Source organism: Corvus kubaryi, unplaced genomic scaffold, assembly GCF_017639235.1.
Source record: "Corvus kubaryi isolate FWS band 111438036 unplaced genomic scaffold, C.kubaryi_AGA036_p1.0 133, whole genome shotgun sequence".
NCBI classification, from domain to species: Eukaryota; Metazoa; Chordata; class Aves; order Passeriformes; family Corvidae; genus Corvus; species Corvus kubaryi.
The window spans coordinates 27,756,773-27,782,589 of record NW_024580667.1 but is presented as its reverse complement, the minus strand read 5'-3'; the positions used below and the strand labels follow the sequence as shown (position 1 = coordinate 27,782,589).

General features: G+C 37.7%; 2 protein-coding genes across 4 annotated transcripts in view; one reads left to right on the top strand and one right to left on the bottom strand.

Annotated features, from left to right (window-relative positions):
* The first annotated feature begins 12 nt into the window (after positions 1–12).
* Positions 13–5,039, top strand: UNC50 (unc-50 inner nuclear membrane RNA binding protein). Its single transcript, XM_042040839.1, has 6 exons — positions 13–95; positions 807–1,090; positions 1,948–2,068; positions 3,903–4,042; positions 4,117–4,218; positions 4,733–5,039. Exons 2-6 carry the CDS (start codon positions 811–813, stop codon positions 4,867–4,869), a joined length of 780 nt encoding a protein of 259 aa, XP_041896773.1. The 5' UTR covers positions 13–95; positions 807–810; the 3' UTR covers positions 4,870–5,039.
* Positions 4,781–25,817, bottom strand: part of MGAT4A (alpha-1,3-mannosyl-glycoprotein 4-beta-N-acetylglucosaminyltransferase A) — a 75,611-nt gene continuing 54,574 nt past the window's right edge. For all 3 annotated transcript variants that reach the window (XM_042040805.1, XM_042040817.1, XM_042040826.1), the window contains 4 exons: positions 14,244–14,322; positions 11,983–12,049; positions 10,856–10,968; positions 4,781–10,698 (listed from right to left, as the gene is read on the bottom strand). In XM_042040805.1, coding sequence (XP_041896739.1) covers positions 10,672–10,698; positions 10,856–10,968; positions 11,983–12,049; positions 14,244–14,322 — 286 coding nt within the window. In that variant the 3' untranslated portion in view covers positions 4,781–10,671. The remainder of the gene's footprint in view (positions 10,699–10,855; positions 10,969–11,982; positions 12,050–14,243; positions 14,323–25,817) is intronic.

The following is a 25,817-nucleotide window of genomic DNA, read 5'->3' as shown; positions in this document are numbered from 1 at the left end:
CGCCTGCGCCGCGGACGGTGCCGGAAGGCTGCGGGACGCGGCCGTGGTGGCGGTGCCGGGCGGGGCGGGGGTCGCGCTGCGGACCGGGGCAGCAGGTGAGACCCTTAGCGCGGGGCGGGGCTCGGGGTTGCGGCGCTGCCCGGCCCGGCGCTGAACGCGGGCCCCGCTGAGGGGGGGCGGCTGTTTGTCAGCAGCGACGGCCGGGCCGCTCCTAAGTCACGGAATCGTACACTGTTAAGGACTGGAAGGTACCGTAAAGATCATCTGGTTCCAATCCCCCCACCGTGGGCAGGGATGCCTCCCACGAGACCAGGTTGTTCTAAGCCCCATCTAAACTGGCCTTGAACGCTGCCAGGGTTGGGGCATCCACAGCCTCCTGGGCAGCCTGTGCCAGTGCCTCACCACCCCCACAGTAAAGAATTTCTTCCTTATATCTAACCTAAACTTCCCCTGTTTCAGTTTGTACCCATTACTCCTTGTCCTATCGCTACAGTTCCTGATTAAGTATCCCAGGTTCCCTGTTTTCCCCCTTCACATACTGGAAGGTGCTAGGAGGCCTCCACGCAACCTTCTCTTCTTTCTCTAGGGCTGAATTGCCCCAACTTTCTCAGCCTGTCTTCATAAGGGAGGTTGTCCAGGCCTCCCATCAACTCCATGGCCTCCTCTGGACTTGCTCCAGCAAATGTCATTGTTTATACTTGTGCTCAGTTTTTGTCACTTCAGCACTGTGGCCTTCGTCACGTGATTTTATTTGTAGCCTTTATTATGTGCAAAATCAAATACATCTTCTGAAATTCCTTCTTTAGCAAGATGCTGCCAACCACGCTGGTTAATTCTGGGAGCCAGGGCAATGGTGTGCTGAGCCCCCGAGATGCTGCAAGGCACACGGCCGGAGCAAAACGCTACAAGTACCTCCGGAGGCTCTTCCACTTCCGGCAGATGGACTTCGAGTTTGCGCTTTGGCAGATGCTTTACCTGTTCACGTCGCCCCAGAGGGTGTACAGGAACTTTCACTACAGAAAACAGACAAAGGACCAATGGGCGAGAGATGATCCTGCTTTCCTAGTGCTGCTCAGTATCTGGCTCTGTGGTGAGTGCAGGAGAACAGACAGCATAAGGAAGAGGGAGGGAAAGTTTAGGGATGAATGTTTATTTTCCTTCTAGTAACACACACAGAGAAAAGGCCAATTTTTATGGATGATCTTTTAATCAAAGTAGAACAGAAGAAAAAGGCCTAGCCTTTTTGAAGTTAAGGTGGGAAGTAGAAATCAGAGTAGGCTTAAGTAGTACTCTGCAGTTTTGAATTGATCTCTCTGTTGCAACTCATTTTTTGTTGCATTTAAAACTGCATAGTTCACTGTAACTTTACAGACAGTAAGAAAACCCTATGCCACACGGCAGTGTTTTTGTTAAAAAATACTGAATATTTGGTTTACCTGAATATTACGGATAAAACACTGTTTTTACCATAAAGGCCCTGATGAGATTCTGTATATTGCAGAATAAAGCAATAAAAAAAGGAGCTCATATAAATGACTGAACTACAAATTAAATAAGTATTGTCTCAGTTGCCTTCTATTAAATAGTGTATTGCTGTTTGTAATAGAAAAACTCTTAACTGAAATAGAATTACACATGTGGTTTGGGTTAACAAGGAACTTTTATAAAACAATGTTCTATTGTAGCATTGTGTGAATTTAAAAAAAAATAGTTTGGGTGGAGCATTACAGTTAGACCCAAGGACAGATGAGCATTCATATTATGAATAAATTGCATTATATCTAGTTTTTGGTGGAAAAAAGTGAGCTGTTGGACTGAAAATCTCAGGGGAAAAATAAAAAGGAAACTGGAGATTTTGTAACAGGATGCTCAAAAAAACCCCCATCAGTTTAAGATCTGATGCTTTCTTTTCCACAGCTGACTTTAATAATCTCTCTCTGCTTTCAGTGTCTACTGTAGGATTTGGATTTGTGCTGGACATGGGTTTTTTTGAAACAATAAAACTGCTACTTTGGGTTGTATTCATAGACTGCGTAGGCGTTGGCCTCCTGATTGCAACTCTAATGTGGTAAGTAGTGATTTCTGAAGCCAAATTCACTATTGCTGTTCAGACACAGAGAGTCCTCTGCTGTTTGTGAGACACTTGGTTCTTTCTTGGGGTAAACTTATACACAGGTATTGACCATAGGTTTTATGCTGTTGTAGTAATTGTTTCAAAATGATACCTTAAAAAAGAACACACCTCTTTCTTTACTATTTCCTACAAAGATAAATGGTCAGAAGGTCTGTATTATGATGAACATTCCAGCTTTTTTTCTTTCTTCTTGAGCTGGTTCAGTAGTAATGCCAATTAAAAAAAAGGTGGTTAAAAAAAAAAAAAGCTGTTTAATCAAAATAATGAGTGAAAAAGTCACGTAGCATGAGCCTGAGGATGATTCTGTTTATGTAGGGCGATATACACATGGCCCGTGCTTCTTGCTGAAGATTGTAGCTAGTGCCACTACAGCCACATCTGTTCTGTCTTGTGCTCGGCAGCTTTTTGCTTTGTTGGTAGTTGCTGCTAGTTTTATCCTCTACTGTCCAGAGACTTGCAGAAGTAGAGAGGCAGGAGCAGGTCATTTCACAACCCAGGCCTCATCAGCACCATAGATGTGTCCTGCAGCAGTGAGGGAACCATGAAGTGACAGGAAGCCTGTATTTCTGGGGCAAGGGGAGGGCACCAAAGAAAGAATTTTTATTTTACAAGGAACTTCAGAAAGCAAGGGCATTTAAGAGTTCTTAGTGATGGAGCCGACATCTTAAAGTGATGATAGTTGGAAAAGGGATAGATCCTGACAGTGGCCTCAGGAACTCCTGCTTGTAATTGCAAAATTGAGAATGAAGCACATAAAAGAAATATAACTGATAGATGAAAGGTCCACCTGACCTATGCTCCTGTCTGGGACAGCAACCCATAAATTGCTTGGGCTAGAGCTTATAGTGATGCTCCCTGCCACCATCCTCAGCAATTTGTGCTTCAGGATGCAGTCTCCTAAGCCATGAAGACTTCAGCATCTGCTAATTTTCCTCTGTCTTTTAATCAGCCTCAATACCAGTCACCTGGCTCAAGTTTGGTTCAAGTCCTTTCTTCCAGTACAGGCTCACCTTTTTTCCCAAAAGCTCCCCCCATTCCTAATGAGTCTAAACCCCTTCTTGCCTCACCTCTCCTCACCTTGCACCCAGGCTCTGCCTCTTCGCAACCCCACCCTTGGCACAAAGAGTAGGTCAGAGGAAGCTTCCATGAAAACTCTGGTCTCTTATTTCTGAGCATCTATTGACTTCTTGTTCCTCTTCTAAATGGGATAAATATTTTGATGTCAGCAGAACTTAAGCTGAAGGAAAGCCTTGAGGTTCATTCAGTAGCCTGTAATAGTGGGCAGCGCACATTGCATTTTGCACTTCTTTTCAGTAAGAACAGGCACGTTATGACCACTCTCCTGGCCTCCTCCTGTCCTTGCAGTGCATCAGTTCTGTAGAGATGAAATAAACCATCTCTGTGTGAGGTGTGCTGATCCTGTACAAGCACTTCACTGGTCATCTCCCTGTGTGTACAGAGAGAATGAGCTTGTGGCTGCACTGATAAATTGTAGCACTGATCTCTTCTTTATAAAGAGTTTTGTTTCTGTATTACCCGCAGGGTATTTCAGCTGCCTGTAGCATGCAGGGGATGTGATGATAGTTTTAACAAAACCATTTTAACCGTAGTCTGGTCTGCATGATTCTTGCATGTTTTTTCTCCCAGACAGCAGAAACTTTGTGGTGGAGAGTTGGGATCACATACAACTTACTACATCAAACCTATGTTTTGTCAGTCAGCTTTATAGCTTCATATTAACAACAGTCTCAAATATCTTTTCATGTAGGTTCATTTCAAATAAGTACTTAGTGAAGCAGCAGAACAGAGATTATGATGTGGAGTGGGGATATGCCTTTGATGTACATCTGAATGCTTTTTACCCACTTCTAGTCATTCTGCATTTTATCCAGCTGTTCTTCATCAACTGTAAGTAGAATACTTTGAGCTCTGCTTCAAAATGGTACACTATCAAAACAGCTGAAAGCAGTTATCTCTTGCAGATGTCATCATATCTGATTCCGTCATTGGGTATTTTGTTGGGAATACGTTATGGCTGATTGCAATCGGCTATTACATCTACGTGACATTCCTAGGATACAGTGGTGAGTAACATCAGCTTATTTTGTATTTGTTTGACTAAAAAGAAGAGCATGTTTTCAGGCTATTGATTTGATCTTAGCATATTATTTGTAAAGCAGAGGCTTAGCTAAATGTTGAAGTAATTATTTCTTTGTGGTAAATGAAGTTTGACAGAAATGTACCAATCCATGGTTGCAGGTGGGTGGACATATTAACCAAAGAATTTATATTCTCCACCTCACCTTCTTTTGTTAGACCTGTAGCACCACAACTTGGTTTTCTTGTTCCTCTGTAAATCCACTTGAAGATGTTTGCATTAGATAAAAATTCTGTGATGAGTTTAAGACCATAGTTTTAGGTAAAACAGTTCCCCAAAGCATTTTGTGATAACAATAGGACTTGCAGGGCAGAGATGTCAGAGGAGGACAACAGAGCAGAACTATTTTTTATTGCTGCCTTGCCCCAAGGCTACTCTACATGAAGCACATTTTTAAAGAGCACTACTTTATACTTGCTTCAATATTGCTTCTGTTTCAGCGTTGCCCTTTTTGAAGAACACAGCCATTCTTTTGTATCCATTTGCACTTCTCATCATGCTCTATTTGATCTCATTAGCATGTGGATGGAACTTCACCAAGATGCTTTGTTCCTTTTATAAATACAGAGTGAAATAAAACCAGGACTTCATGTATCTAATGTTTATTTTGTTTCTACCTTAGCCATTTTGACAGTAAAGAAAAAATTAGGAACATTTTGTAAATGGTTGTAAATTTCTCTTTATTGTAGATAACTGTGTAAAAAAGTTTGAAGTGTCCTTTTTTATTAAAATATTTACAACAGTAAACATGTTAGCAATTTTGTTCAAATACTTTCGCAGTACATTCCTAAAAACAAGTTACTTGTACGTTTCTGTAGCTTAAATTTAACTGCAACAAGTCTATGTAGCATAACTCTTACTGCAGATACTTTGCACATACTGGCATAAGCTCTACATTATGAGGGGTTTAAGTGACATCAAATAGCAGTTTTATTGAAGAGTAATACTGGAATACCTTGCCCTGGGACTGTGTGAAAGTATAGATCTTAATAGTGTTGCGATGGTAAAGCAACAACTGTCTCTAGATACAGAGAGAGGACAGGAGACAAGAGATCTGTCCTCTCCTTGTATGAAAAATTGTGAGAACAGATTCACTTTAGTGACTACTTCAAATATACATGGACAATTCTGGCACACAGAAAAAACAGTGATGAAAGGCACAATTAACATGACCCTTATCAGGTTTCCAAAGATAGCAGCAAGTTTTTAAACCCTATCTCTAGCAGTCCGGTGGGTATTACTACATCCACCATTCGGAGTGGCAGGTCAATGAACATGGAAGGGAAGTACAAGTTGGTTTGGCTGCAAGGGTGGGCTCATGGCAATGCCTGCAGCTGTGAAGTCCACAAGGCAGAAGTATAAACTGACCATTACAAACAATACCTTATGGAAAGTGAAGATGACAGCTTTCCAATGCAGTGTTCAGCATGAAACATGAGCACTAGGATTCAGTTTCCAAAACAACACAAGAGTAAACTGGTTACAGTAAGACAATTTCAATACTAGAATCTGATCTCTAAGGAAAAACTATAATTTATCTTAAAATACCAAATATGCTGGCAGTGCATCTTACAGTACTGTGTGTTTCAGCCACTGTTAAGGCTTGAAGAGATTCATGTTTCCCTCTCAGCAGATACTGAGCAATGTTCTCCTTGAAACAAGGAAAGCCACTGAACTGCTGATCCATGGAAGGTGAAGGATTCCGGTCAGGATCTGCTCCGTCCCTGGCTAACAGCACGAGCTCCTGTCCTGCAGGCAGCTGCAGCCTAACTGTACATCTTTTCCCTAACAGGAATCCTAGCATCAGATCACCCACTTCAGTTCAACAGTAAAAAATACTTCATATTTAGTGCCCTATGATGTGATACCATTGAAGGACTCAGGGCCTGTGTACCTTCCCTTTAGAAATATTGAAGTTTTTCCCATGGAAAGAAGGTTTCATCATTCTCAAGATTAAGCTACTTTAACTTCCAGTAGCTCACTGTTCACAGCAGAAATCAGCAAAACCCTTTAGTGACCACTACGGCCGGAAAGGTGACACTCAAGGACTAATTCACCAGGTCTCCATGGGCTGTGTGTTTTACATCAGCAATCCATGCTAGCCTGAAAACACCAGTTGTTTAATAGCTTTTCAGCCTTATGCTGGTGATTGTAAAGATGATTTAAAAACACAAGGACTTCTTTTTTCCCCTTTCTAGCTACAGTTACTTGTTCTAGCTTTTTCAGAATACATCCTTCCTATTTTAGGGGAGCAAGGTTGGAAAAGATTCCATTTTTCTTTTCCCCCACAAGACTAAAATAATACTTTCCAAGTTGGAGGTGAACTACAAATTACTAGGATACTTCATCTGGAGGAAATATTTCCAACAAAATACAGAGATTACTGAAATTATAATATATTTGGGGGAAAAAAAAAAAAGAAGGAAACTGTTACACAGTTGTTTAATTTTTCCAAAGACTAATTAACTCCAGGTCATTCAAGGAACTGTGTTTCACACAGGCAAAGTATAAATTGCTTTGCTCTAATCTGACTCAAGGTATTTAAAAACTGCTTTGAAACAGCTAGACAAGCAGTGATACAACAGAAGACTCCAGTCTTTTCTTGGTCCATGAATCACATCTATCTGAATTTTTCTAAGCCATCATTAAGTACAGAAAAAATGAATATATCTATAGGAATTTTTTCCATCAATGAAAACACAGAGTTGAGATGCCTGCAAAAGCTCAAAGCCTTATACAGTGCTTTAGAAACACTCTTTAATTATCACATCCTGTTCACATTATTTACAAAGTTTTCAGTAGGATGACCCACTGAATGAGCAAAGCAAGATTATACTGACAGTCTTGTGTTTCCTTGGTCCCAAGCAATCCTTATCAGCTCAGAAAAGCAAGTGTTAGCATCAGCCAGTCTGTTTGGCATCCAGTGTAAGAAGTTCATTTGCCCAGATAATGAAGGTTTCTGGCTATGCCTTTGATTTCACAAAAATTTGCTTTTCTGAAGCTTTAACAGCATCAGAATGAGCTAACAGGAGCATAGGATAGTGCAGTTCATTTTGAAACACTTTCCATTATTGGATAACTGTAAGATTCAGCGGTCTCAAGGGGATTTTTAAGGTCACAACAAAAATAACTTGAAACTGAATACATGTAGGGAAAAACTCCCCCAAAACAGTAATAGGCTTAAGATGCTGTTTAAGATCTCTTATGGTAATACTGTCCCTTACAATGGAGATGTGCAGGAGACACCGGCCCCACTGGTGCAGGCCCAGTCACAAAGAGTGCCCGGGCTAGAGGCTGATGAGCCAAACAACCCAAGTGTTCTTACTTCACTATACTTCCAGGAAGGAGACTTGCACTACTTTAGCCTGACTCGGGAATTGGAATTTAAAGGTACAAAGCCCAAAATAGCTGTCTGCAGAAATAATTAAGATAGAAAATATTTTCCTTGCTTTTTCTATTTCTCAGCAAAATTTCCAAGCAAATTTGTGGAAGTAACTGATTACACCAGCTCTGAATTTACCTGGATCTATGAAATATTTTTATTAATGTGGCACATTTATCCAGAGAGCCTATAAGCTCAGGAACATTGAAAATATTAAAGCAGCCCAGAGTATTTTCAACTCCTGCTACTACGACGTAATAAAAATGCACCAATCTTTAGAAAACAACCCACATTTTACCATGCACTAGTTAATTTGTTATCTTGGATAAATTTCTTCTCAACGTTTTTGAAAACTAAATATACTACTAACCAGAGTCTTGCAGTCAACGTGGTACAGATTCTATGTATTTAAATATATTAACAGTGATTAATCTTAACTGCTGTGAAATACAGGAACAGTGTTGAGAATAAGCACACAGTGTTCTTAAACAAGTGGTACCAGTAAACTTCTGGACTCATGGAAAAATGGAAAAGGTCACTGTCAGCAAAACTAATTATATTAAGAAACTGCAGTATCTAATGTATTTCTGCAGTCTGGATTGTAATAAATAACCCTCGTTTAAGTAACTTGCAGCACTCATTCACAGACTCAGCTGAGAAGAAAACCTAAATACTTTTCTCAGACCTTTGCTAGTTAATGTGTGATAAAAAGCCATCGCATGTTGATAATTTGATGGCAGGGCATTATACAGGGAACCAACAGGGCTGTAGCACCACAATAGGCTCAAAGTCACACAGGATTCAGAGCCGCGTGACCCACATTCCAAAATCCAAGAATAAGCTCCATTTATGTGACCAGTGCTTAGCTTATGCCCACAGTCTTTATGGGCAACACAAGCTTTCCAAGTAGCATTTTATTTACATCACCTGATGCAATCAGGAAAAGTAAACAAGGCTGCCTGGTATCTAACTTTTCTTGAACTTACACCAGTCGGTCTAAAGAGAAGGTCTTACCTCTGTGTACAAATCTTGACTTCCTGTGTCCCCAGACAACACAGATAATCTGTACAACAATCTGTAGAAGTAGTTAAGTTCTTCAACTTGAATATTGCTAAACTGTCAAAGCTATGGCACAATTCTCCAACAAGGCAGAAGAGAAGACAGGTTGATGCTATAACCCAGTGAAGGCTTGCAGTGCTAGAGAGGCAGGTTTAGGCTCCTGCTCCTTATAAACATATCATGAAAGAGGCCAAATCTATCAGCTGAACTTTAATGGGGAATTTAAGACCCCTGCTCTAGATCAGGGAGCATGCAACAGGTTTCGTGCATCTGTGCCCTGATCACAAAGACATTAAAGGTCTTTTCCAACTTAACTGATTCTATGATTCTGTGTTGGGGGTAGCAGTGTTGTTTTTTCCACAGAGAAAGCTGGCCAGGTTTTGAAATGTCAATTCCAGTAGGCTGGTTCACAGCACAACTGAGAGTACCTAAGCCAGCGTGGATGCCTCCCTCCAATGACAGTCAGGTACTTCATTCCTATTAAAGGAAGGAATTCCTGCCTCTTTTTCCAGGCCATTTCTGACTAATTGAAATCTTGCCATGCCTGAGTCCTTACACATAAGCACCTAAGCAGAAAGACTCTTAAGAAAAGCAGCAGCATTAGTACTGCAACAATTCCACTCTGATTGTAGTCCAGATCGTGTTCTGTTCCTGACTGAATTTCTGATTCATTTAAGATCACTGCTGTTTCCCTTGAAACAAAAAGGCAGGGTACTAACTTGAGGCCAAATTCAGTTCCTACTATAAAGTTAGTGCAAGTTACCATACTGATCCATAAAGGAGTCAAACTAAGACCTTGTTCTTGAACAAAGGAAGAAAAAAAACTGTAACTACTCACTAATGTGTCCAAAGTAAACACTGCAATAACAGAACTTTTTAAAAGGAGACTTCTGTAGGTCAAATATATCTACTGTTCATTCTTTTGATAAAAGGTAACCTCTTGTCACTCCAAAGCAAAGCTGGAGAATGATTTTCTTCAGTACAGAAAATGAATTTGTTCAGCCTAGGAAATGTTTACAAATATTTTTAGAAAGAACTGGTTTGGAGTAAAAAAAAATTATTCTAAAATGCAATGGAATCAAATCTAAAATCACTGCAGATTTAGTACATAATATGAAACAAGACATTTCAACATGCTTTTTATGTGGCTACAAACTGTACATACTGGAATTTCATAGCCCCAAAGAATAATGCTCTTCAGAACTCTGTTTACGCCTCTGAACATCATTCAGATTCTGTGTATAAAACTACATAATTTAGAAACTTAATCTTGTTTTTTTAAACATGGCAGTATATTTGAAACATGGTATTAATTTATGTTTGCATCTCCAAAGAAAAATGTAGAAAGATAACTTAAACTAGAGAATTCATAAAAAAACTATATCAATTTAAAATTTTACTGCATAAAAATATGTACTTTTCAAATTATTTTAATAAATTAAATATCCCTAACATTTTTAATATATATCCCTGACAGTCTATAAAAGAGGGTTCTTGTTATAGAAAATAAATGGAACTCCGAAAGGACCCCCTTCATAAAACTTATTTAACAATAATTATATTTTTTTCTTCTTCAAGGAATGTAATAATATGTACAACTCTATATTACTATACTATCAAAATAGTACAGGTTAAGCGTAGCAGGGTTCTGTAATCATAAGATGGTAAAGTCACATTACAGTGGAGGACAACTTGGGCCTCAGACGAACGTTATCAGTGTGGAGCATCAGTTTCTGGATGGATCAGATAAGAAGGGGTAAATACAATCTTCTCATCTACAGTAGATTTCACAAGAGGTAGAGTTCAAGTGAAAAAGAATGACATTTGGAATAAGGTGCATGCTCAGTATTTTCAATGTGTGACTTGCTAAGGATGTCAGATTTCATAGGAAGAGTTTTCAAGGATTCTTTTTTTTTCCTCTAAAGCAGATTTCCACGATCAGTTTGTAATCTTTTTAATATGAATCTGAAATAGAAATCAGAAAACATAAGTCATGGTTTAGTGTATTACATTTCTGAGTAATAAGAAGTAACTAGTGTTAGCCAAAAGTCTGAGCTTCAAAACAGAATGAAGAAATCTCCCATTCACCAGTTATGTTTTCAAATGTTCTACCACTTCTTACCTCGTTCAGAATTGCCCACACCGCTGAATTTTGTATCACTGAAAGCCGGAATGATGAAATAGGATTTAGGCTGGGGTCAACTGTTCCTTCAGCTACACCATTCTCAAACTTCCCTACAAAAGAAGCAAAAGTACATTCAGTTCAGTCCTGTTCAACAAACTGAAGTATGAAATCCAGAAGATGTATCTGTAGTATCATAATTCACAGGTGAAACCAGTATCATTCCTGAAACAAAAGGCAGTGATTTTGACATCAGATCCAGTTCTGCAGCAGCAAACAATATGGGGCACATCATCAGCACACACCAATCTGAACAGGATTGCACAAGATAAAAGCTTTGAAACTGTCTAAAGGCATTGACACCTCAAACTCTGTGAAGATTTTGGCACAGGTATTCATTTAATATCATGGAACTAAACATGATGCCTTTGGCTTATGGGTTTTCAAGGAGGATTAAGGACAAGGAATATCATTAATGTGTAACATATTCCTATTTAAAGCATCTTCAATTATATTAGGGTAAGTAAGAATTCAATTTAAAAGCCCAGTTAGACTTCACAGTTAAACCATATAGACAACAACTGTAATTTATTATGACCAAAAAAATGTGCTTCCAATATAACAGGATTGCCCAAGCTGTGTCCAGCAACTAATGAAAATCCATGAGTAAAATTTCTCTTCCTTGACAACATGTATCCAGGCACCTTCCCCAACAGCCACTTGGCTGTTGAAATGCCAGTCTCATCCTACGATGAGACAGCTGATTGTCTGTAGGGTGGATTCACATCCAGGCCAAGCACACAGCTCACACCAAAGTACTTGTGCAGTCACAGGACAGAGGAGGTGATCTTACACAAACTGGAAATGCCTCTACTATAATCCAGGTGATCAGTCCTGGCAGAAAAGTTGGATGTAGCTGCACTACAACTAAGAGTCACAAGAGATCTCTGTTTAGTACATCAGTCTCTGAAAAGAAATAGTGGACACAATACTAAGTAAAGCCTACAGGGTCACATACCCAAAAATGAGTGATCAAAACTCAGGTTTAGGTTTGTTTTACTTTTAATGAAGATGTCTTTTAACAGTTGCAATAGTAAGAATACACTTTTTTTTCTACTGTTACATACCTATCCTGAAGTAACCATCCTCTAAGCGTTTGTCTTTGGTTTCTTTGCTTAATACCAGTTCTTCATTCTGGAACAACAAAGCATAAATGAGATAATTTATTTTGACATATGACTTTGCCAGAGAAAGACAAATGTGTGTGCACTTTTCTTATATATTCAGCATCCATTTTTTCCAAATAATTAAAAAACAGCGTGGAATATAGTTATTTATAGCCTTAGACAAGCCAACACAAAAAAATTAAGAAAGAGCAGCAGTGTTCCAGAACTGAACAATACTTGGCTTCAAGGGAGAAAAAAGACGTACTCCAAGTGCCCCATGTAACTTGCATGGTAAGTGCCCTGTGAACAGAATACTTAGCAGATACTGGCATACACAGTAGGAGAAAAGCAAAGGCAGGATCCTGCCTTATTTTTCTATGACTTAACAAGAGCTTTCTCTCAGACAAATGAAAACTTGCAGCTTACTTTTTGATCTAAGACTTTGGGTGAGATGGAAAGCATCAGACCAGTGAGGGAAGCACTGCAATTATCAGTGCCTCACTAATATGGATGGGGATTTTTTTAATAAGCACAAAAAAAAAGTAGAGTAGAGCTTGAGACACAGCTTGAAAATTACAACCATGATCCAATACTGAAAGACCCACTCCAAGAATTGCCCAGGAATTAACTAAAAACGCTTGACAAAACAGAGATTAAATTGATCAGCTTTTTTTTTTTTTTCCCTGTTTTGAAGTGAGGCAGCTGAAAAAGTGGTCGGGATTTTTTTTTATTTATTTGGAGGACAGGTGTTTTAGTTTTCTTTTGTTGTTGTTGTTGTTTGGGTGTTTGGGGAAGTTTTTTCTTACAGGTTATCTTGAGGGTTTTTTTAGTGTGCTGCTTGAGTCCCAGGCAAATCCAGTCTGGGGGCACTCTGGTTTCTAAGGGTTGCTTTTTGTTTTTCTGAATTCTGCTCAAGGAAGATCAGGGTTAAAATACCTGAATGGACTTCTAGCTCTACTGATGTCCAGGGAGGAGAAACAGGGCCCTCAGGAGCTGCTGTCCTCCCACTGGCAATATTTTCTGCTGTCATCAGTGGCTTAGGAACAGGCCAGCTGCAGAAATTTCTGTTTACCTTTTCCACAAATCGCATCAATAGCAATACAACCTCTGTAGCATTACTTCCTTAAGGGATGCTCCAGTTTGATGGACATTTAACAGCCAAGTAAAGCCAAAAACGATGATGCCTGATGCCATTTTTGCTCATTACCTTGTGCATTCTTGTATCTTGGGCTTAGATGAAGTGAGGGCTGCTGCTGTTTTTGTGGTTGAATGTATTTCCAGAGGTCTTGGGAAACAAACCCCTCAGATCTTATAATATCACACGTCATGTTGTATGATTACAATTAAACTAACAAATTTCTTTTTAAGTCTGGGAATACTAAGAATTTCCTATTTTTGCCTGCTCCAAGGAAGGCAGACTGGGAAAATGGAGATGTGAACTTCTCCATGATTCTTTACTTTAAGAAAATAAATTAAAAGGAAGTGGAAAAAAAAAAAAAGATTCAACACATGGCAATTTTGGCATAGATTTCACGATTCCTATACCACATATATGGGAGAAGATAGAAATACTTTGCTGTTTTAATACTAAATAAAATAAACTTGTCTGAAGTAGTATCATAATCCTCTCAGACTTTTGTGATATATATAGTTAGCTGTAATACCTAGATGAAGAAAAAGAACCCATACCATCTGACTTCAAACAAGAATATACTTTAGATAGTGTAGTGCTCTCCTGTGGTAAAACTGACTGATTTATGGGGGAAAAAAATCAGAAATCAGAGGAACAGCACAAATTCTGTTTAACAATCTACATATTTCAGTATCTAATGGGTTTGGATGTGTGTCAATCCCTGAACTAAGACTTTCTTACTAAATCAAAAAGCAGATTGATTTAGGTTTCCCATTTCCCAAAATACACAGGAGAGGGAAGACTATTTTTTTTTTTAAATAGTAGCAATGAACTAGAAGAAAATTACCTTTTTCACCTCCAAATTACCAACAGCACTTGTGCAGACTGTACCCTGAATGAACATCTGAATAGTTACAATAGTGTTCTGTGAACATATCCACTTAGAAGAAGGAAAAGTATGAGACCATCAAAACATCAAGTTCATACAGTTAAAAGAAGCATTTATGTCTCCTCACCCTGTTAAAAAAGTCAATAAAGAGACTTTGCTTTTATCCTGTAATGGAGAAGACACTAATCAAAAAATTCATACCTGAAAAGGCAAAACTTCTACAGTTGTGTTTAGAAGTATGTCTCCTGGATGCTCTGGATTGCCACTGTGAAACAAGTACCTATAAATGAAAAGGGAAAAAAAGACAGTCTACACACATCAGTCAGAATCAGCTGTGTTACTGTCTTACATGTTAATTGTCACATACAGATGTTACAAGGATAAACATTATTTTTATACTGGGCCTACCTCAGCTGGGGCTAAGATGGTTTCACATGTTACTGTAATTGGAAGGGGTCAGGTTTTTCAGTTGCTAAAGAATAGTTGGGCAATGTTGTACAGAGGAAGGGAGTTTGCATCATCTGCTCTTCCCAGATTGCATTACACAAAGCTGTAGTCATTACTGCCTGGCACACACTGGTATCAACTCCAGAAGCAGGAGGCCTGCCTTCCTTCAGCCTCTCCCCAGCACACGTCACCTTCTCCCTGTGCCCACAGGATGAACTCTGCAGATCCATTCTGAACCAGTTCTGGGAACTTAGCCAAGTCAATATTTTGCCAGGTGAGTGTTCCCCAAATGCATCTCTCCACCATAGTTCATTGCAAAATCCCATTGATGATTGTGCCAGGAATTCCCAACCCACATCCACACCCTTAATGTTACCTGAATTCAAACTTCTATTCCAAAGACAGATTTAAGAAAAAAAAATTCCTCAAAAAAACAAACCAAACAAAAAAACCCCAAACCACAAAAGCCTGTTTTTGACATGTATACACACATAAAAAGGAATTTTTAAAACCTGTACAAAGACCCTCACTCAGTTGTACAATTAATTTTTTTTTTTAATTGGACAGAGTAAGTATGTTTGAACCATTATCTAAACCATCCCTGTCAGTATTAATCAGTGAAGTGTTCAAATTCTAGCTGCCTACTCTGAACAGCTTTTGCAGGACTGCACATGTGTAGATAATTTTACAAAAGAGACAGTTTAATTCCTCTTTTTTTATATATAACAGGAACTTCATGTTATTCTGAACACATAGTATGTAAACCAGTAATAATTTTTTTTACCACTAGGTGGAATCAATGCTTGAAAATTTTTCACTGCTTACCATTTTTTCTAGTGGACTAGAGTTAATTCAGATTACTGTCATAAACTAATTAGATCCTACACCTACTCAGATACCACTTTTAAGAAGACTATTTTACTTTTATTATGTTTAAATGAATATTTAAAAATCTATCAACACATTTCAAACCTTTCTTCAATTGGAACTTAGATGGTGCTTACTGTTAATTTCTCTTCGACATTAAATATGTCACCAGCCAGAGACAAAATTAGTTCAGAAATTATAACTTGATTAAAATTACAAACATTAGCTCAATTTGGAATTTATTAAGATGCAGTTAGAGATGTAAATTCCAGTTTGTCTTTATCCAATATATCTGAAGCCAGGTTAAGTACCTACCATTAATCCATACTCCATACCTACAAGACAAGTAGAAGAAAACTGCGCTCTAACCCTGCCTCAGAAATGTCTGTGATGATAGAAGTATTTTAAGAAACTGCACACACACGTAGAACATTTTATTTATCAAGGCTCAGGAAAGGAGTAACACCCCACATTGTGATACAAGAAAGCCACACTGATTTCTATTGCATGGGTTTCAGCAGAACCACACAATTGTACTGCAAAACAGAACTGGACTGAATAAGCCTCAGCAAAGTATGTGTTTCAAGAAAAACAATTTCCACACTGTAGGGTAATCTAAAGGTTAGTCAATTCCAAAGCACACAAGCTACCTAAAACATCCACAGTTCTTCCAAGACAAATCTTGTGACCTTTTCTAGACATTAAAGACATCCAGAAAACCCCAATGCATTATTTTTTCTAGGAACAAGTGTTCATTGTACATTTCAATAGTAAGCAAAACAAAACTCTCAGGAAAGCTGACCGGAAAACTAAAAGTACATTCTGCTGTCTTTTGACCTAATAGATCTAACCAGCCATTCCTTAGTCTGTCAGTTATCCTAAGCAGTACTGGACATTTTTTCTATTGAAAACACTGAAAATTCTAAGGAGACTTAATTTAAGATGAAAAGTGATCAAACATTCACCGTCTAAGGTACTCCCATCGAATGCTCCACCCAAACCACAGACATGCTGCTTTTCCTTAGCACTTCGTTCTGAGAAGACACACCTAAAAATCCACAAAGAAACTCCCTGTGATCACTGTGCTCTCAATGAACAGTAATTGGTTTTGAAGGTTTGGATGGGTTTTTTTGGGGGAAGTTGGGCAGGAGGGAGGCAGCAGCAGTGGGGGCTTCATTTGTTTGTTTGTGAGAGGTTGTAATTTATTTATTTGGGTTTGTTTGCTTGTTTTTAAAAACAACCCTGCAAGCACACAACCACAGCCAACCATTTTTCCTACTGTGCTATCTTGAGACTGAGACACAGCTTCCTCCCCTCAGCAGTTGTCACTCCATTAGAGCAATGTACTCATGAGTTGGCACAATGCCAAAACAATTTACAGCAGTAATTAATCAAACCCAATTTCCAGATTTCCATGTAATCAAACCTGTTAGTGTGTTTTCTATAGCTATCTGTTAATCCATATGCAAACACAAATGTAACACATGCACATGTCACTTTTTAAATTATGTTTAGAAAGGAAGGGATATTTTTATATCTGAGTCTTGCTTCAACACTTGACAGATAACACCTCCTTAGACATTAAAAGTTACACAGATTGAAAACAGAAGCCTAAATACACATACACAGTCAATCCACAGCTATGATAAATATTTTGTTTAGAGATAAAATTTACCAATTAGAAAATTTAATTTAAAATAAAATTTACCTTACAATCAAACAGATATTGTACAGCTCCTAAAGTAAGTGTCATTGGCTATTCTGTCGTAAAACTTGCTTTCCTGACAGGGAAGATTTTCCATGGAGATTCACTGGAAATGGGTTGAGAGAGTAAAACTCATTTTGAAACAAAGGTCAGTTAAACCTCCCATCCCCAAATCCTTGAAATGGCTTTTAGGGAATCTGTCTTTACCTCCCTAAACCTTCTGGGTTTGCACTCTATATATTCCAAGACCACTTTTACATGACTTGCTGTCATGCTAGATATTTAACTAGACAAGAGAGTATTATGGGTTTCTCCCTCCCAGGTGGGGGAAAGACTCTTATGTCCTCTAACTAATGAACTGATTTATTCATCTGATATTTCTTAAGTAAAACAGACTTTTCTAAAAACCATGGAGTCATTTGCAGGACATTTATGGTCCTCATTAAATCACTAATGTAGAGTAATCCAGCTGATAGCCATAGTATTACAAGGTTGGGGTTGTTTATTTAATTCCTGCACCAGTAGTAAGATGTCTGGCCCATTCCTTTTTTCTTTCAAAAAGAAAAAAGGTTTATAATTGGACTGAATGATCTTAAATGCCTTTTCCAACCTAAATGATTCTATGATTCTAAGGTTTTCAGACTATGATAGGTATTTCTCAATACAGATACTGAAAGACTTGGAAATAGCTTTGCTTTCAACTGTTGAATTATTTTGACATCTGTCCTGGGATTTACACATGACAGTCCATGTAAACAGTAAAAACATGCTTTTTTTCTTCCTAATTACTTGACATTTTTCTTTGGGTAGAGTCACTAAGATTTCCTTGTCTATCTGCTGCTTAAACACCTTCTGAACCATTCCTTCAAATAAAAATTCTGAAAGCCATGGATCTCTACATATAGTAATTCCAACCAAACACAAATTCACCTCAAGTTAAAAGAAACAAACCATACTATTGCCTTATGGAATATTACTTCACTGCTTTCTTAATTACAAAATACAAACATGAACACAATTGAACATTTTTGATCAAAGTCATCAGAGAAAACTAACTTACAACTTTTACGTATAATACTAATGTATCTGAATCTAAGAGAACCTTTTCTGCTGGCAGGTTCTTTTTGAAGAGTCACAGGTCAAAGATAATAACCAGCTACTCTAGATATTCAAACACAGACAAACCTCCCCTCTACCACGAAATAATTAAATGTATGAACTCACATACATTCTGCTTGTGACCTTAATGTGGTTTGAGAGTAAGAGGATGCTAAGCATTAATATTTCATGTAGCATTAAAAAATACACAAAATTTCAAGAGCACTGAAGGTTTAAAAACAAACAAACACAGAAACAGAAAAACCAACACCAATCACCAAACTAAATGGAGCAAAGTCAAAGCTGCAAAGAAAACTTCTGTTTCCATACTCAGTGACTTCAGTATTTATCCAAGTTGAGAGGTTGACTTGTTGCCATGGAGCTAGATACACATATAAAATCAAGACAAATAGAGGGGGAAAACCCCCCAGCCAATAACCTGAAACAAATATTCATACCTTCCACGCACGTCCTCACACACAAAGGGAGGGGAAGGCAGAAGTGTGATTATCATTAATACACTGACAGAAGATCCCATTAGTTCGCCAATGCAGTTAACTCTTAGGGTGCTTCAAAAGCCTACACTCAGGTTCAGAACTCCTCCAATAGTGAGCACCCAGAAAGATTCTCACCTTTTGTAACATGCCCCAGAAAACGTATAAATTAATATTACTAATCTGATCTGTTATCTTTAATATACTTTTAATAGCTAAATTTTTTCATTACCTGGGCTTTCAAAAAAACAAAACCAAAATAACTATACCCATTTCTACCCTTCTCCTATCTTGCTTATAAAGGGATGTATATGTATCTCTCTTCTTTTTGTCACATCAAAGCATATTTAGGCCTAAAAAACTATTATTCTCTCTATTACCCAATTTTATTTTTTTCAGGTGTTAAAAAAACTTTAGTATTTTATTTAAATAAAGTGACAATTATTTTTTAATCTATAGAAAGTGTTTTAATTAAGTGTTCTAATTAAAAAATAGAACTCAATACACAATAATTTTCTTAGTAAATTATGGCCGCTTTATAAAAGGAAATAGTATACAAAAATTCTATAAACAGCATAATTCACATCCACTGTCAATATATCTGCATTTTGTTTTGAAGGAAACAAGTTATCTCACCTGATACTAAACACAAATATTCTAAGAATATAAGAATGCAGGTCTTTGTGCTCTGTAAACATTACGAATCAAATTCTTTGCTTCACATTTCCTCCTTACATCTCTTTTTAGCAATCTGATGTATTTTAGTATATCCCATTTTCAGAAAAGGAAAATAGGTAGGAAGGCAGAGAGGAAATGTTTCCTTCCACATTTGAACAAATTATCCATAGCAACATGCAGCCTAAGAGTTTTTAATTCTGCACAACATGAATTTCTATAAAAGCAATATTAAGTCAGCAATTTTTTTGCTCTCTACAGATGCCATCATCCACTGTAAGAGTCATTATTCACCAATTCTATCCAGCATTTTTGATCACTGGATGCAAATGTGGAAAAAGAAAACTAATCTACCTCCCTTGTCTCACTTTCTCAGAATCCTAATTAGGAAGTGTTATTCTACTGTCACTGGAAACCAGTATGAACCATGCACTATGTCCTCATGCAAAATACAAACAGAAGATGAATAATTTCTTGTCCTTGTCTCAAGCTCAATTTATTCTCCTATTCTTCACCTCTTACTGAGTCATTTGAAAAAATTGCTTATAATTCCAAAAAAAGTGTAATTCCTGCAGTCTATATATATATATGCATCTGCCAAATACTCACAGTAGGTAAGCAACATAGTGGGAGCTTTTCCATCTTGTTATAATTCCCAATTTGGGAAAAACTTTTCTGTGTTTGTTTGGGTTTTTTGCTAGGGGTGATTGATTGTTTTTTTACAAGGTTATTTCTGCTGAATTTTTAATCCAGTGAGATGCAGAAAGGCTTTGTTGGGGTTTTGGGTTTAGTATGTGTGCGAGTTTATATGTGAGTGTATGTACATGAACATTTTTTACCCGTCCAGCTTGGCTGGGGAAGCACAGATAACTCCATTCAATTTTATTACACCATTTGAGATTGCACTTGGGTGTGTGACCTCATCACAGGCCAGAAAGATGCAGTTATGACATCTCAGAGACTCCAGTCCTTCTGGAAGTCACGTGAAGTATTTTAGAGTATCTCAAGTGGCATTAGAGAGCTAACATTTTGGCAACAGCATTAAGCCTCCAAGATTTCTGACTAAGAACTATAAAGCCAGGAACACTGCCAAATACACAAATCTTGGATATTAGTACCATTAAGGAAGAAGCAGCATGTCCTTGGCTTAGGCAGCTCTTTTCTTCTGTCTCTGATCCATACTTTGAGGTTTTTTTCCCTTTTCATATAAAGTCCTTGCCTCATTGTTATGGGCAGAATTCCATGCCCGGAGCAAATAACATCAGTGCCTGGGAGCTTGCCTGCCAAATCCCTGCTGTCAGTGCATCCATTTGAGGATGCTCTACTCATTAGTACAGAAGTTTATGTAAACAGAGAAACCAAAGTCCTCAAATTCTCTTTTATGTACACTAAAAATATTATCCCGCCTGAAATGTACTGACAAACAGCAAAACATTTAAACAGAGATTTTCAAATATTTCCTATCAGCTGACATGACCATTAGAAGCTTAATAAAATGGCATTGCACTTTAATAGCATATATATTTAGAATCAGAATTAAAGATTACTTCTAAATCATACACTCTGTGTATGTGCACTTCTATGGTTCTTGAGCTAAAACTGTCCCTAAAAGGTTTAATGTATTGGACTGAAGGGGAGATTCTACACTGAATAGTGATTATGAACGAAGAACAGCTTATACATCAGTCAAGTCACTGCTGTACTCATCTAAAACCAAAACAATTTTGCAGTTCCCTACGTTTTGAGTGGTTGTTACTGCAAAAGCAAATGATGAGGAAGTTCCATTTCCAGTTTTGGAAAGCTGTTAGAAAGCCTTTTTTTGGTTGTAATGCATTTGACCTTGTATCTCTCTAGCCACAGGAGGACTTGCATCCCATAGGATGGATAATTTATTACATTTTGGATACATACAAGACTGACTGCTACAATACTTATTTGTAACTTTTTTTTTACTTAAAAAAAGTTCATTTTATTTTTCACTGCTAGAGAACCTGTTTAAAAAGCTGCCTTTATTTTCCTTTCCAAAATATCAGCTGCCCATCTGTCACTTTTTATGCAGCTGTTTTTCAGCACTGTCACAAAAATTTCAAAGCAGGCAAAATAATGTATATGTTTAGTTACCAGTAGCCCAACAAGACACTCAATACATTGATTTTCTAGCTTAAATAGTCAAATATATATTTTCTTGCATGACTATTAATTTTGTGTTGTGAGAAGATGCCATATAATATAAGTGAGGTTAACATCATGTATTCCCTGCAATTCTAATGCCAACAATATAGAAAATTAGATGAATAGTCTCAAATACTGCACATCCAGTATCTATGCCAATATCAGAGCAGAAGCTAGTAAATGTAATCTACAAGCTGGTTTGTCAAGGTATTAAGTTTTCACTTTAAAACTGACATTCCAGTCAGCAAGTTGTACCTTATAAAATCACTTTATTGATAGTCAATGTCACATTAGGATGACTACTCAGTAAGTTGCTAAAAGAAGAGACCAACCAAAGATGGGGCAACTACAGAGTTCAAAGCAGTGATGGGGGAGAAGGGGAAGGAAAAAAACCCAACACCACAAACAAAACCACATGGCCCCTCCCCTAAAAAAAGCAAACTGCTAATCCTTTTGAAAATATTCAAAGTAACACTACAAAGCAGTATTGCAGAAGAGTCTGGAGCACGAGTCCTGTGAGGAGCAGCTGAGGAGCTGGGGGTGTTTAGCCTGGAGAAAAGGAGGCTCAAACTCTCTGCAAATGCCTGAAACGTGATTGGAGCCAGGTGACGGTCAGTCTCTTCTACCATGTCTCAGTGGAAAGAACATGAGGAAACGGCCTTGAGTTGCATCAGAGGAGGTTCAGATTAGATACTAGAAATACTCTTTTCACTGAAAGAACAGTCAGGCATTGGAATAATGCCCAGAGAGGTGATGGAGTCACCATATCTGGAAATTTCCAAGAGGCAACTGTATGTGGCACTTAGGAATATGGTTGAAGGGGTGCTGGGTTGATGGTTGGACGAGATGACCTTGAAGGTCTCTTCTAACTTTGATGATTCTGTGAAGCAGTTACATACAAGAAACAATGAGCCTTATATTTTAAAAATATAAAGCAAATTTATATATGTATACTAGTGAGGTTGGGGTGAGTTTTGGTTTTTAGTGATTCTTTTTTTTCCACAGTATAAAATACATGCTTGTCTTTTCCTGCAGCTTTTTTCTTTTAAAATAAAGATCAGCATTTGAAATCCATTTATACTGAAGCAAACCTGAAGCTCTTTTTAAACATATCCATTCTAAATTCCTATTGCAGAAAAGCTGACAAGTGTAAACATAGTCTAATTGAAACAGCCATAGGTTATGCACTTCCAAGGGCTTTCTCAAAGTAATTAGTGCATATGTTCTTTGAAAACAACATCAGATTTGTGTCAGTCATACCTATAGAGAAACTTAGTCAAAAAAGAAATGATTGTGATGATGATGGACACCAGTACACTTAACTGCTGCAATGGAATGTCTTTCTCAGATGTGCTTTGACTGGTTCATAAAGAAACTCTTAAATATAACTGTCAGTTTTAATAGTTAAATCTGTGCTTGGAACAGCAGTGTACATACCAAAACAGCAAAGTGGATTTCAGTAATTATGTAACAACCTGAGGAAACAGAAATTCATATTTCTTATCTTTACAATGTAGGCTGTTCTGAGCATTTAGAGAACACTCCATCCCTTTATTTAAAAGAAAACCCAAACAAACCAACAAACCAAAACCAAACCATACCTTCAACACTGTTGTGCAATTTGCTTTTGAGAGGAATATCCTTCAATCTACCTTCCTTCCCAAGGATCTTCTACTGAAAGAAATGTATGTATTTTCTTATTGCAAAGGATGAGACCCTAGATTACTTTTCAGGGACTTTAGTGTTTTGGCTGGAGAACTTTTGCTTGGAAAAAACCTAGAAAGCTTCAGTACAAGAGCTGTTACTAAAGTAAGCATTAGAATGTTTCAATTTACACATCCCTGTTCTCCAGGTATTATTCAGAACAAGCACCATCTATTTCACTGTTCAATATTCAGCAGGAATCTGCCAGCCAGGTCTTGCATAAAATAGGCACAAATGTACTTTCTGCTCAGTGAAGTGAGTTCAGTTCTCACTTTAAGTTATTAAGAGATCCTTGCCAGTGTTACCCCTGACAATATTCTCAGATCTCAAAAATTAAATATCTAAAGACTTAATGAAAGCTAATTACTGAACTGCAGAAAACTCAAATTCAGTTCAGCAAAACATTTGGTGTGGAAAAATAAACTACAGGAACAAGTCAGTGCTCTGTCACAGTGTAATAGATGTGCCATTTATTCAGTCAGAGCTGTGGTCAGTATTTCCATTAAAAACCTTCTTCATCAAGAATTTATTATGGGAGTTACTAAGCAGTTACACCTCAAACTGACTTGGCAGACAAAATTTCCTTTAAATTCAAAGAGCTTTTCTTTTACTTAAAAGAGAAAAAAAAAGAAAAAAGCTTGTTGCATCTTTTCACAGACACAAGATCACTATGAAAAGTGTATTTTCTACTATTAATTCCCACCATCAGATGCATTTCCCCACCAGGTTAGTCTTCCTAATGCTCAGTCCATTTTCCCTTTTCTGTGTTACAACCTGCCACTCACAGTTTTATTTTTGACTGCCTCAGGAAGCATCCTTGAAATATCAGGAAACTCTACTGCTCTACTAGACCTCCAGTTGCCAAATTCTGCAGCTGCTGCTCAATTTACACAAACAAAAACAAGTCCCCAACAATTTGAAATTACAACATCTGTAAATCTAATCAGTCACTGACTTCAGAAAGGCAAAATACTGTATTTTTGAGGACCCTGTGGCAACAAAAGCTAAAATTCATAATAAACTTTGAAATGGCTTACAATGATAGCTGAATAGGTAGCATCATTCTAACTTGTGGACTTCCCTTGAGGAAGCAACAGAATGCAAGATGTTTCCTTACTTCTAAAATTAATATGTATTTCTTCAATAAATAAAAATAACAAAACAAAACAAAGAAGGAAAAACCAAGAACAACAAAAAACCAAACAACCACGCAAAAAAACAAACCAAACAAAAAATCCCCAAACAACAAAGAAAAAAAATCCCACAAAACCAAAAAACCTCCACAAAAAACACACAACCACAAAACCCTCCAAAACAACAAAGAAAACAAACAAAAAAAAAACCCCTAAAAACCAACATTCCCCCTCAAAAAACAAAACAAACCCCCACAAACAAAAAAACCCAAACCAAACAAGACCTTGAAAACCCCCACTTCTTCCCCCAAAAAACCCAAACATATAATCCGTTACTGCTGAGACTATTAACACAGCAGGTAGACATAACTACCTTAGGCCTGGTCACAGTTTTCCAGGGCACAACAGTGAACATTATTTTCCCACCTTTTACACAGATAATTAGTACTTTCTCATTCCCCTAGTTCCCTTCAGCATTAAGGCAACAGGTATCAAAAAATGTATTTTTTTAAACTATTGGCACAGAATAAGTATTTTGCCTTTAATCTAAAGAAATATGGCAGTTATGTTCCTCAACACATACACCTCGGGAAGCTAACCAGGAAAGTCTTAAAGCATAGCAAGCAACTGAAAGAGTAATCTGACATCTGTAACAACAGCCTTAAGCTTCATAGGTCAGACTAGTTTGGAACAACATAGTAATAAGGGAACTACTGATCCTCACTGTTGTGCTAAGCCAAGGTGAAGACTTAGCCTTTGATTATGTACCAAGTTACATGAGTTGACTTATTGGATTCAGTTCAGGACAGCAAAATGGGCTCCTTCACAAGAAAAACATCCAGTCAAATTAATTCAAAGAAACTTTGTTCTACCAGGCTATAGGTACTGGCCTAAAAAGAACACATAAGGTGTGTGAAAGTAAGGAGAAAAGGAATCCACTAGCATAACAACACTTAAATAGACATTAAATAAACCATGTATTTTATACATCTTGGATTACTATGTTGGCAAGACAGTAGCCAGCAAAGCAGCAAATGAGTCTCATTAAAACTAAAGGATGACTACTCTCTACAGTGCTAACTCTGTGATCCTTAATTAATCTGACCAGTAGTTAAAAAGAAGTCACCTTTAGTCCTCCAACAGATCTCAGATATTTGTATTTTGAAAGCACGCACCCCCCTTTCTTTTTTGTTGCATTTTAGTATCTTTTAAATAGGTCAACTTGGAATCTTAGCACAGTGACTTTTTTCAAGCCCTAAAACTACATCTTAAAATTATTACCCTTCAGAGTTCCCAGCTTTCAGGTCTGGAGACATCCTTACATGCTCCAGCAAGATTTCCAATATGGACAACCAAGGAACCAAGGCCACAGGGCACAACATACTGTACCACATACCATGCTGTACAATTGCTCTGTAATTAGAAGCAGACTAGCCAAATACAAATAGAATCAAATTGGCTTATTTTAAGTTCTCTGTGT

What these genes read in the sequence shown, in the direction of transcription:
- UNC50 (XM_042040839.1), top strand. Translation starts at nt 811, where the DNA reads ATGCTGCCAACCACGCTGGTTAATTCTGGGAGCCAGGGCAATGGTGTG. An exon ending in CTGATTGCAACTCTAATGTG is followed by an intron (nt 2,069 to 3,902) that starts GTAAGTAGTGAT and finishes CTTTTCATGTAG; the next exon opens with GTTCATTTCAAATAAGTACT. An exon ending in GACATTCCTAGGATACAGTG is followed by an intron (nt 4,219 to 4,732) that starts GTGAGTAACATC and finishes CTTCTGTTTCAG; the next exon opens with CGTTGCCCTTTTTGAAGAAC.